Source organism: Hyperolius riggenbachi, chromosome 4 (genome assembly GCF_040937935.1).
Source record: "Hyperolius riggenbachi isolate aHypRig1 chromosome 4, aHypRig1.pri, whole genome shotgun sequence".
NCBI lineage: Eukaryota > Metazoa > Chordata > Amphibia > Anura > Hyperoliidae > Hyperolius > Hyperolius riggenbachi.
In genome coordinates, this window is record NC_090649.1 from 290,612,395 (window position 1) to 290,625,922 (window position 13,528).

The following is a 13,528-nucleotide window of genomic DNA, read 5'->3' on the forward strand; positions in this document are numbered from 1 at the left end:
CTCACGTAGGTAGGTGGGTGCACTGAAGTGTCTGGGGACAGGCACTAGTTGAGACAGGTATCTTGCAGCTCACAGCACCATGCTGCTGCTTGCACTATGTGTGCCACCCCACCCTCTATCTTTCCTGGCTACAGATGACTTTGGATGTAGCAGCAGCATGTTTAGCAGCTCTGGGGAACTTGACAGAGCACAGAAGCCAGGTATGAACACAGCCTTGTGCCCCTACTATGTGCTAGTAAAGAAGGAAGGCGGAATCTTGCAGAAGTCTTCACTTCTTCCTTCATTACAGATGTCAGCTGTCCCAATTATAATCTGTGTTCAGTTGCTCTCGTAACACAAAACTAAACACTCTCTTCTTCTCCACTGACACTCACTTGTGTCTCTTCCCCTTTACTGTCTTTCACATTCCTCTCTCTATATTTCCCCCATTATTTTCTATATCTCTCTTTCACTTTCCTGTCTCATCTTATTATCTCTCTCCCACCCTCCTCCTCCCCCTAAAAAAATGTAAAAAAAATTACTGTCACAGTCTAAGTACAGCAGAGTCCTCGTTATATGAAACTCAGGCAACCGTAAGTCTCAACTAACCGGCATGCCTGATGGGTAAAGGGGACTTTCTTTTGTGGGAGTTGTGGGTGTTTGCAGCCTTCAAAATACTTACCCAGCCTCATTGATGTGAAGCAGCCTTCCTCTTGCTCCTAGCAGCTTCCGGCATCCGTGCACGCAAGTCGACGTGTCACATGACCCGATGTGGATGATACACTGGCACGGGGGATGCCAGATAGCCGCCAGGAGCAAGAGGAAGGCTGCAATACATTGCTGGAGGCTCAGTGAGTATATAGGGGGGGGGGGAGCAGGGGAGGTTTGTGCTTTCTTAGCTGGTTGCTCAAGCAAGTGGAAAGGACTTGTATCCGGCATCAGGCGATCCATGCCGGTGCCGGGACTCTGTTGTACTATTATTTATATAGCACTGACATATTCAGCAGCACATTACAGTGTACATACTGTAGTCATGTCATTGATTGTCCTCAGAGGAGATCAAAATCGAATCCTACCATAGTCATAGTCTAATGTCTTAGCATATTATTATGTATTTATATAGCACTGACATCTTCTGCAGCGCTTTACAGAGTACATAGTCATGTCACTGACTGTCCTCAGAGGAGCTCATCTATCTAATCCTACCATAGCCATAGTCTAATGTCTTACCATATTATTATATTGTGCTTGGCGAGAGATACCTTTCAGGAATCTTCCCCCTTGAAAATCCCAGGTTTGCCCCTGTGTTATCAGTTAAATATAGCCAGAGGCGCAGCTAGGGTTTTCAGCGCCCGGGGACAAAGACTATTAATGGGCCCCCTAAGGTGAAGGGGCGTGACCAAACGTGGGCGTGGTTATGGGTGCTCCACAGTTGGTCACGCCCCTTCAAATGTACATGGAGGTTAGCAGGCTCACGCTCACCCACCCTCCCTCAGTATGTACCTTCCAGCATGTTCCAAGACAAATTCAGCAATCATGAGCCCCCCCCCGTCAAGACAAATTCCGCAATCATGAGCAAACATGAGGCCCCCAACATGACCAACTCAGCAATCATGAGGCCCTCAACAAGACAAATTTAGCAATCCTGAGGCCCCCAACAAGACAAATTCAGCAATCATGAGGCCCCTAACAAGACAAATTCAGCAATCATGAGGCCCCTAACAAGACAAATTCAGCAATCATGAGGCCCCTAACAAGACAAATTCAGCAATCATGAGGCCCCTAACAAGACAAATTCAGCGATCTTGAGGCCCCCAACAAATCATGAGGCCCCCAACAAGACAAATTCAGTAACCATGAGGCCACCAACAAGACAAATTCAGCAGTCATGAGGCACATAAAAAACAGCATTTCACATAAATAGGCAGAATGCCCCCTTAATATGGTAGACACCTCTCACCTGGCAGCAGTTCCCCAAAATACACTCAATCTGACAGCAGTGCTTCCCCCAAAATAGGTAGCCCCAGGTCTATAGGTGTCCCCAGAATAGGCGGCCAGCAGTATAGATGTCCCCAGAACAGGTAGCCAGGGGTAGAGTTGTCCACAGAACAGGTAGCCAGGGGTATATGTGCCCAGTATATGTAGGCAGGAGTATGTGTCCCCAGTATATGTAGCCAGAGGTATATGTGCCCAGTATATGTAGCCAGGGGTATATGTGCCCAGTATATATAGTCAGGGGTATATGTGCCCAGTATATATAGCCAGGGGTATATGTGCCCAGTATATGTAGCCAGGGGTATATGTGCCCAGAGTAGGTAGCCAGGGGTATATGTGCCCAGAGTAGGTAGCCAGGGGTATATGCCCAGTATATGTAGTTAGGGGTATATGTGCCCAATATATGTAGGCAGGGGTATATGTGCCCAGAGTAGGTAGCCAGGGGTATATGTGCCCAGAGTAGGTAGCCAGGGGTACATGTGCCCAGAGTAGGTAGCCAGGGGTATATGCCCAGTATATGTAGTTAGGGGTATATGTGCCCAATATATGTAGGCAGGGGTATATGTGCCCAGAGTAGGTAGTCAGGGGTATATGTGCCCAGAGTAGGTAGCCAGGGGTATATGTGCCCAGAGTAGGTAGCCAGGGGTATATGCCCAGTATATGTAGCCAGGGGTATATGTGCCCAGAGTAGGTAGCCAGGGGTATATGTGCCCAGAGTAGGTAGCCAGGGGTATATGCCCAGTATATGTAGTTAGGGGTATATGTGCCCAATATATGTAGGCAGGGGTATATGTGCCCAGAGTAGGTAGCCAGGGGTATATGTGCCCAGAGTAGGTAGCCAGGGGTATATGTGCCCAGAGTAGGTAGCCAGGGGTATATGCCCAGTATATGTAGTTAGGGGTATATGTGCCCAATATATGTAGGCAGGGGTATATGTGCCCAGAGTAGGTAGCCAGGGGTATATGTGCCCAGAGTAGGTAGCCAGGGGTATATGTGCCCAGAGTAGGTAGCCAGGGGTATATGCCCAGTATATGTAGCCAGGGGTATATGTGCCCAGAGTAGGTAGCCAGGGGTATATGTGCCCAGAGTAGGTAGCCAGGGGTATATGCCCAGTATATGTAGTTAGGAGTGTATGTGCCCAGAGTAGGTAGCCAGGTCAGGTCTCCCCAGCAGGAGGGGAGCAGCGCAGTGAAGAGGAAGAGCTGCTCTCCCTTCCTCGCTCTCCCCTCCAATGTCCGGGTGGCTGGCAGCGGCGGGCGGAACTTACCTCCGTCTCGTCGCAGCGCCGGATGGATCTGCCACTACTCTGGTCTGGTTCAGACCAGAGCAGCGGCTGCGCACCCGAACTTCCGGCCGGCGCTGGAGCGAGACGGAGGTGAGTTCCGCCCGCCGCTGCCAGCCACCCGGACATTGGAGGGGACAGCGAGGGAGGGAGAGCACCTAAGGTGAGGGAAGGAGGGGGGAGATGGCCCCCCTTCCCCACCGTCCGCACAGCTCTCCCACTTCTCTGCGCTGCTCCCCTCACCCGCCGCAGAAAAACAAAACAAAAAAAACCCCCGAAGCTCAGCTGGGCGCCCTTGGGGACCAGGCGTCCCGGGGCACTTGTCCTACCCCGACCCCCCTAGCTCCGCGCCTGAATATAGCTGTGGTACAAACAGATCTACTTGTTCAGGAAAGTCTCAGGTAAAGCCTTTTGATTTCCTGTGTTACACAGTGTCCAGAAGACTATGAAAGCATCCACAATTTCAGTGTTGTCATCAAATTCAAGTATTTGAAATACACCTATGGAAATACAAATAGAATAAACATGTGTAACTCAAACAATCACATATAAATAATCCTGTTCTTTACCGGGGAGTTCCCTCAGCTTGTTATTTTCCTAGATCTCATCTGCTGTACTAGATGCATCTCAAGAGTCGTTATGAACTAGGACCATCACATTAACTTTGTTAAGAGGATCCAGAATTGGAATTACAGCCTGTTCTCCTGCTATTCATGTTCCTTGTTCCCAAATCACACCCACTGCCCATTTTTGGGCTCTTGTTTCCTACTTATGAAAACTTGCAATCGAAAGTTCCCAGTTATGCATTTCTTATAGTGTAAATTGCTTTCATATCACATTATGTACTGGCAGTATTCTTTTACCAATGAACAGTATATTTCATTAATGTAAAGCTTCCTTGGAGCGCCCATAAACAACTTTGCATTTGGCAAACATCCCAAGGCATGTCTCACAGGGCAATATAGGTAATTGATGTGACCTGCAACATGTACACACTGCATACAGAGAGTCACAGAGCATGGGTACTGTGTATGTATGATGCATATTGCCAACTGGAACAAACTTGTGTAAGCACTAAAAAAAAAAAAAAATATCATTATGTCCCAGTATGCTGGAGTTACAAACGTAAGCAGATTCTTTTGGCATTTTCAGGATATCAGTCAGGTGACCTTTTAACCATGGGGAAATGGCTGGAGTGGCTAATAGGGGTTGAAGTCACTTGCACAGTTGCACTTAAGCATCACCCAAAAGTTTGCCCAAGACTAATAGATGCTTGTAAGGATGACATACCGTATTTCGCGCTGTATAAGACACTCTGGAATATAAGACGCACCTAGGTTTAGAGGGCAAAAACCAGGGGAAAAAAAATATAAACTAAACCTGGTGCGTCCATATTTCAGGAGCGTCTTGTACATGACCTCCACCAAATGGTGCCCTCCTGTGTCCCCCTGTCTCCCCAGGTGTCCCCCTGTCACCCCCAGGTGTCAGTGCTGTACCCCCAGGTGTCCTTCTGTCACCCCCAGGTGTCCTGCTTTTTCCCCATGTGTCTAAGTGTCCCCCTCTAAGTGTCAGCCTGTCTCCCCCAAGTGTCCCCCTGTCTCCCCCAAGTTGTAGCCTGTCTCCTCCTCCTCCTTTCCTCCTCCTCTCGCGCCCGCCCGCCCACTTGCTTGTCTGTCTATCCACCTGCCCGCCCGCTTGTCTATCCCACCCCTGTGTCGCCGGGTCCCCCCGTGTGAAAAGTGGCAGAAGCTTACCTCCTCCATCTTGCCCGCGGTGATTGAAGACATCCGGCTCCTATGTGCGGCTTCCACTAGTGCCGGCTCGTAATGACGCGTAATTGATGATGCGTCATTACAAGCCGGCACTAGAGGAAGCCGCACACAGGAGCTGGATGACTTTAATCGCCGCGGGCAAGATGGAGGAGGTAAGCTTCTGCCGCTGCCGCTTTTCACACGGGGGGGGGGGGACGACCCGGCTACACAGGAGGGGACTAGACAAACAGGCGGGCAGGGGGATAGACAAGCAAGCAAGTGGGAGGGCGGGCGCGACGGGGAAGACTCACAGCGGGGGGGACCCGGCGACACAGTAGGGGGGATAGACAAGCGGGGCAAGGAGGAACGCAGCCCCAGCAGACACACAGGCAAGGCAGGGAATCTCCGATGACGGCAGGTTGGCGGTTCGTATCGGCGGGCGTCCATAAGTTGGGGATTCCCTGCCTTTGCCGTATAAGACGCAGGGACTTTTTCTCCCCATTTTTTGGGGGAGAAAAAGTGCGTCTTATATGGCGGAAAATACGGTAAATGCTATGACACAATTATTTACATCTCATTTACCAACTCTTCAGATAAGATATGTATGAACTCTTAGGCTACATTTCTACTGTAGTGTTACATTTTCACATCCAAAAAAATCATACAAGATTTTTCTGATTGGTGAAAATTCACATGTAAATTTGTAAGCGTTTTTATGCAAATTTTCACACAAGAAAATTTGCATTAGTCAAATTTAACATAATCTGCCTAGTAATAGCTTAGTCATGACTGCTGACAACTTCCTGTACCCATGCATTTCATGCAAATTTTCGAGCAAATAACACGAAAATTGGCATTATTATGCAATGCCATTGCAAAGTATTATACACGAATCGCAGCCGATACACATAAAATATCCCCAAAAATGAAGCAGGACCTCAGATTTTTTTTCGCGTATAAACGCTTGCGAAAATTTGCATTGAATGGAAATGGCGCTATTCACTACCATTTGTTGCTAAACTAATGCAAATTTTCTTAGCAAAAAATCTTTAACAAAACGCACAAGTTGAAACCTAGCCTCATTAAAGAAAAATAAAAAATATTATTGGTATATGTTTGTAATGGTTTATGTTTCGTAGGTACACACTTGTGGACATTCTGCGTGCAATATTGCTGTCGCTAGAGGCTATGATAGAAGACCCAGAACTTCAAGTGAATGGATTTGTTTTAATAATAGACTGGAGTAACTTCACCTTCAAACAGGCATCAAAGCTGACCCCAAGCATGCTGAGACTAGCCATAGAAGGTCTTCAGGTAACAGTATTTGATTTGTGTTTCTTGATTGACTATGTAAACGGTGTTAATACAACTTGTCTACCCTTTCTACAATTGAATGCATATTGATGAACTTATAGCATACTGAAGAGCAGGATTTTCTTTGTACACAATGTACAGGTAGTAGGAGTCAAATTGTCAGGAGACACTTGTTGAGAGAACCTGTTGCAAAAGGAAATATGTTTAGGCTAGGAGCACACTCACCAGTGTTGTGGAAAATACATGCACTAGTGCACATAATGAAGGTTTATGGGCACCAATGCAAAACGCAGCTATATGCAATTTGTATTGTAATATTTTTAAGATGTACAACTTGTTAATTGTTTCTGCTACTGTATTTGAATCACATGCAAATTGCGCGTGATACTGTATTTTTCTCTATTCAAAATATTGAAAAAACACAATCGCAAACAAAAATGCACAGAAAAACACAGAAAAGCACAATGCAGAGAACTCATGGTTTTCTGCACAGCTGTAACGACTGTGGAACTTGATCAGCGTACAACGCGTGCGCTGACACGGCGGAAACCCTCCACAAGCGTATATTTGAGGACACCCAGGCAAGGTGCTATGCACCCGCAGAGGGCAATTCCCTCCGGCAGATGGCGCTGTGGAGTGCAGGCGAACACAGTCGCTGCACAGCCACAGATGCCAGACGGGAATTGTACAGATCCAGGACAAGGTACGATCAGGCAGGGCTGGATAGCCCACAAGAAACAGAGCAAATGGACAGAACCAATGTGTGTCCACCAAACTAGTCGCCACCCAGCGACGGTGAACACACAACGGCGGAAAAGAAGTGGGAATACAATCGCAAGAATGGCGATTGCCAACAGAGACACAAGACTGAGCAAAACAGGGCACGAGGATAGCAAAGGCACAGCAAATAATACAATGAGGAGATACGGAAAATAACAAACGCTAGCTAACTGCGAACACCGCACTCATTCGCAACAGTGCACGCGGTTATGCGCGGTCTCCACGTGATAAGCACAATAGAGACAAGCACGCCTAACTAACCATCGACAGACAAACATGAAACAGAGGACGCGAGCGCTTGCTTAACGGTTGCCTCACCGAGCCTCCAGCAAGCGTAGCAGACAAGACAGACACACGAAAACAGCGACAAGCGAGAGATAGGATCCACAGCACTAGCGAAAAGTGGCTAGCGCGATCCCAGGAGACAGAACAGAAGGATCCACAGCGCTAGCGAAAAGTGGCTAGCGCGATCCAAAGAGACAGATCAGAAGAGATAGCTGGTAGCAACCGCTGCACCAGCTATACTCCAAGAACAGAGATCAGAACCATTTCCTGTCGACCGCCGTTGGGACAGGACAATGGCAACAGAACAAACAAACAGATAATACAACCTGACTGGGCTAGAAGGGGAGCCTAAAGCAACCCCCAGGAATTAACTATACTAGATAGCAATGGCTGACACTCCATCAGTGTCCATCAGGAACAGACCATGGAAGGGAAATGGAAGGGAAATGACCAGCAAAGCCTTCTGGGAAACATAAAGCTCTTATAGTGCCAGTCATAAAAGAAGGCAGGTAGGGGATTTGCATAACGAATGTATGCAAATTCCCCAGCAAGAGAACAGACCAGAAACTTGCAATGGAAAGACAGGTCTCTGTTCCAGAGACCTGCAGCCCACAGACTAGAGGAATGGACAAACAGCTGTCTGCCTGTGCAACCAGCTGAGCGGATCATCACAGTACCCCCCCCCCCCCCCCCCTCTAGGGATGGATTCCAGACATCCCTCAAAACTGGTATCATCACAAAACTCTAACTGAAGACTCTTGAAGGTCGGGACAGCCCGACAAGGCCCAATTCCAGAGTCAGTCCATCCGAAACCGACCTCATCGGAAGCAGAAGCCACCGAAACATGCCCATCAGCACTACAAGTCTCAGCGTAACACCCATCAGGACTGTGGACACCAGAGAAGAAGCCATCGACTCCCTCCAGACAATACCCACCACCTTCCAAGGAGAGTCCAAGAATACCAAACCTGCCGCAATACCTGTTCGAAGTGTCCCTTACAACACCAAAGCCATTGCTGATCGTATTCAGGGCACCAAGCAAAACCTTTCCCGGAATCTCCCAGAACGCCTTGAAGCTCCGCAGAGATCCCAAGAAGCCAGAACGCTCACCAGGCTCACATGGAGAACCACCAAGAACCCCTATGGAACCTATGATCATTCCAGACTCAAAATTAGCAGGACACCCATCAAGATCAGGACTTTCAGGGACCACTTCTTGGCATGCAAGCAGGCAGGCTATATCAGAACATGTCTCCACTGAGGAAGCATCTGAGTACGCTGGTAACCGAGGCACACTTGGGCTTTCTGGGTCACAGAGCACATCGGGGTACACTAGTACAGGAGAAACCTCAGGACATGTTGGGGAACTGCCAACCTCAGAGTCCGACACGACAAGACCAAAACCAGTACCGGGCAGAAAATCATCACGAGTAAAGGTCACAGGTACTGGTCTTTCAAAAGAAGACTCGGACTCAAATTCAGAATTTTCTGTAACTGTAATATCATCATTGACTACACATGAATGAAGCTCCACAAGAGCTGCAAAAGTAGTCAGCAAGGCAGCAATGCCTACTGAAGTGGGCAACACCTCAGAAGGACCTGGGGGGCAGGAGACATCTCCTACAAGTTCTGCACCCTTTGGGAGGAACTCAGAGATCTCCAGGACATCAGACAAGACCTCAGGAACACCATTTCCCAAGTTTTCTAAGAAGGATTCTGAACTATCCAGGTTACAGGGCAAAACTTGAACTTTATTTTGAGTGCAGGGCAGATGTCCCAGGGAAGGTTCCACCATAAACTGAGACTGAATTTTATCATCAGGACAGGGATACACAGGAATATCTAGTGAAACTAGCTCTGACTTTCTGAGTTTTGCTTCACTACAGGCAGATTCCTCCATAGCAGTCAAACCAGACTGCAATTCCAAAATAGCAGAGAAACAGGTAACAATGGTTGTAATACCTAGACGAGCCTCTAGGGTCACTGCAGGAGATTTTAAACAAGGTAATATTGACTCATCCAGAGTACTGGGTGGAGAGTCAATACTTTCTTCAGAATCAGACTCGCAAATGTCAATGCGAGTGGACATCATGCCTTCATTCATGGTACAGGGCAGGTTCAGAGAAAGCTTCTCTGGACAAGGCAAAGAAGCTTCAGCATCAGATTCGCAAAACCGAAGCTCTGTCTCACTCTTAGATTCGGCTAACAATGTTGAATCCGAGGAGTCAGAACGCAAAATTTACGGATCCAAAATCGCTTTAGGTTGCGAAACTGACGCTTCCATAGCGCAAACCTCCGCGATCTGCGGAGCAGACTGCAAGGCATCTAGGACAGAAACACTGGAGCAACTGTCATCAGGCAACAGGCCTGCACAGGTGCGAACAGAATAAGACATAGATTCATTTGCAAAAGAAGTGGCGACAACAACAGGAGAAACTTTTAGACACTTCAATAATTTTCTTAAAGTTGCATAACTTAGGAATTTTCCCCATGGCAGGCTCACAAACGGACGATCTTAGAGAACCTGAGGGAAAAAATCTGTCTTCCTTAGACACAGGACCACACAGACCTTTTGCAGCCATACGTGCGGTGGCGACATCAGACCGCACTGGTTCAACTTCCACACAAGCAACTGCTCTGAACGACTTGCACTCAGACTTCAAACACTCAGTTGCTTTGGGAAAGGGAATGCATTCAAAACTCACTTTCTTTAAATCCAGAGGATTGGAACAATCGTCCGCTGACAATGTGTTTTTAGCAGATTGAAGCGCATGTAGTTCATCCAAAATCATTCTCCACACGTCAAACAGCGGAGTCACAAAGTCAGAGATACATTTACCAGTCTTGATTAAAGTGCACGCAGACTCAATGCACGCATACAAAACTGCTTCGTTTTTAGAAAGGTAATGATTGCAAAACGATCTCCAATCACATTCGAATTCATAGACCAGGAGCTCGATCTCCCATTTCTCAAACGGGGGCTCCCATGCACACTTAACAAAGGATGAACAATCATAGTGCGCACAGTCTACAGATGGAACTGGAGCAGGAACAGAACAGGAATCTTTTACCTCTTTATTGGGATCAATTGATTGGTGTGTGTGTAATTCATCCAAAATGATCTGCCACACATACATCACCAGATCCACAACACACTCGTCACATTCATCAGAATCAATCAAAAGGTACATAGAGTCAAGACAATCATTCAGGACATCCGCGCTTTTTGCGATATAAAAATCGCAAAAGGTTTTCCAATCAAAATCAAATTCTTCCACCAAGGCCCCGATTTCCCATGAGGCGAATGGTGGTTCAAACAACCCGGTATCTAGATAATCTCCATATGGGTGGGGATCAGGAACGAGAACAGATTTTTTAACTGCTTTAATATAGTGTGCAATCCTACCTATAATAGGATCCACATACGCTTTTGTCTCAGGCAATGACATCTGAAGCAAATCAAAGGTTCCCTCTGCCCTGGGAATTTTGGTTGGGCTGGTCATTCTGTAACGATTGTGGAACTTTCTCCGTGATCAGCGCACAACGCGTGCGCTGACACGGCGGAAACCCTCCACAAGCGTATATTTGAGGACACCCAGGCTAGGTGCTATGCACCCGCAGAGGGCAATTCCCTCCGGCAGATGGCGCTGTGGAGTGCAGGCGAACACAGTCGCTGCACAGCCACAGATGCCAGACGGGAATTGTACAGATCCAGGACAAGGTACGATCAGGCAGGGCTGGATAGCCCACAAGAAACAGAGCAAAGGGACAGAACCAATGTGTGTCCACCAAACTAGTCGCCACCCAGCGACGGTGAACACACAACGGCGGAAAAGAAGTGGGAATGCAATCGCAAGAATGGCGATTGCCAACAGAGACACAAGACTGAGCAAAACAGGGCACGAGGGTAGCAAAGGCACAGCAAATAATACAATGAGGAGATACGGAAAATAACAAACGCTAGCTAACCGCGAACACCGCACTCATTCGCAACAGTGCACGCGGTTATGCGCGGTCTCCACGTGATAAGCACAATAGAGACAAGCACGCCTAACTAACCATTAACAGACAAACATGAAACAGAGGACGCGAGCGCTTGCTTAACGGTTGCCTCACTGAGCCTCCAGCAAGCGTAGTAGACAAGACAGACACACGAAAACAGGGACAAGCGAGAGATAGGATCCACAGCACTAGCGAAAAGTGGCTAGCGTGATCCCAGGAGACAGAACAGAAGGATCCACAGCGCTAGCGAAAAAGTGGCTAGCGCGATCCAAAGAGACAGATCAGAAGAGATAGCTGGTAGCAACCACTGCACCAGCTATACTCCAAGAACAGAGATCAGAACCATTTCCTGTCGACCGCCGTTGGGACAGGACAATGGCAACAGAACAAACAAACAGATAATACAACCTGACTGGGCTAGAAGGGGAGCCTAAAGCAACCCCCAGGAATTAACTATACTAGATAGCAATGGCTGACACTCCAGCAGTGTCCATCAGGAACAGACCATGGAAGGGAAATGACCAGCAAAGCCTTCTGGGAAACATAAAGCTCTTATAGTGCCAGTCATCAAAGAAGGCAGGTAGGGGATTTGCATAACGAATGTATGCAAATTCCCCAGCAAGAGAACAGACCAGAAACTTGCAATGGAAAGACAGGTCTCTGTTCCAGAGACCTGCAGCCCACAGACTAGAGGAAAGGACAAACGGCTGTCTGCCTGTGCAGCCAGCTGAGCGGATCATCACAACAGCCAAGTGTGCTCCCAGCCGAAAGTTTGAGTAGAAAGGCCTTTTTAGGACTGTTGTCAAGTAGGGATGATCAAGGAGATGCAAATAATATCTGCTTGCAATCAAACTTCAAGTTATATGCAACTTGAAACTGGACCAATCATAACTTCTTGACAATTTTTATTGATCCATAAATTTGAATGCAAGGAGAAATTATTTGCATTGATCATTCCTGGTGTCTGGCTGTCCCCAGCACAATGCCAAGTTTGTCTAATGACTACTGCTGTGTGTGAATGACGCAGATAAAAACAGGAAAACTATATTTAATGATATGTATATAAATGTGTTTGCTCTCCATTCAGCACTTTAAATTGCAAGGACTAATGGAAAATCTTATTTCTATTTGATTAGTTCATTTTATGGGTACATAAAACACATTAATTCCACAGTGTTTCTAACTTTAACTGGGAAATAAAAGTGTAAATGTTTTCTGTCATTCTGGTGGTGAAAATTGACAAAGCTGTGCAGTGAATTATTCTTGCTTCAAGGTGGGAGTTTCTACAGTCTCATGTCAACAGTACTCCAAAGAAAGCACACAGAGTATTGCTGTCAGCGTTGCATAGAAGATAAATCTGAGCTTACTATCAGTTGTGGGGATTTTTTTGTCTCAGATACATTACAATATATATACAGTATGTACATGAAAATAATTGATGTACTGTATGTCTCTGTGGATAATTGATTAGTGTCCTATATTTCAGTGGTGTTTGACAGTACCCTTTCAGGGTTTCATTCACCAGATGTTGAGGTCTCAAGGACCAGGGTGTTGAGACCATGGGCCTCAAACCCAAGACTAGGGATACTGTGTTACTATTGTGTTATACTTCAGACTAGTTCCAGGGTGTTGAGACCACGGACCTCACACTCAAGACTAGGCCTTGTTGATATCTGTTATGACCTATTGCCTTCCTGACTCTCCCTCTGCCTTCTGATTCGGGACCTACGCATATCTGATTACCTGTTGTCAACCCTGCCTGTCCCTGGTTACCGAATCAGCCTTCTGTCTCTGTACTTTATCTGCTCGTGTGTTGCCAACCCGATCTGGCCGACCCTTCTGGCTGTCACCCACCCCTTGGGTGTTCAGTCCATCTGCAGGGATCCCCTGTCTCTCAGAGGGACCTCTCTGCAAACTAGTCAGGGACTCCTCCTCTAGGAGTCCTTTGACTGCAGTAGAGTCTTAATCTCCTTTATTAGAGTCATCTGCTCCTCAGGTTACATAGTTACATAGTTACATAGTTATTTTGGTTGAAAAAAGACATACGTCCATCGAGTTCAACCAGTATAAAGTACAACACCAGCCTGCTCCCTCACATATCCCTGTTGATCCAGAGGAAGGCGAAAAAACCCTTACAAGG

General features: G+C 47.1%; 1 protein-coding gene across 1 annotated transcript in view; it reads left to right on the forward strand.

The window, feature by feature from the left end:
* Positions 1 to 13,528, forward strand: part of CLVS2 (clavesin 2) — a 110,933-nt gene that overhangs the window by 49,185 nt on the left and 48,220 nt on the right. The window contains exon 2 of the mRNA XM_068279474.1: positions 6,147 to 6,321. Coding sequence (XP_068135575.1) covers positions 6,147 to 6,321 — 175 coding nt within the window. The remainder of the gene's footprint in view (positions 1 to 6,146; positions 6,322 to 13,528) is intronic.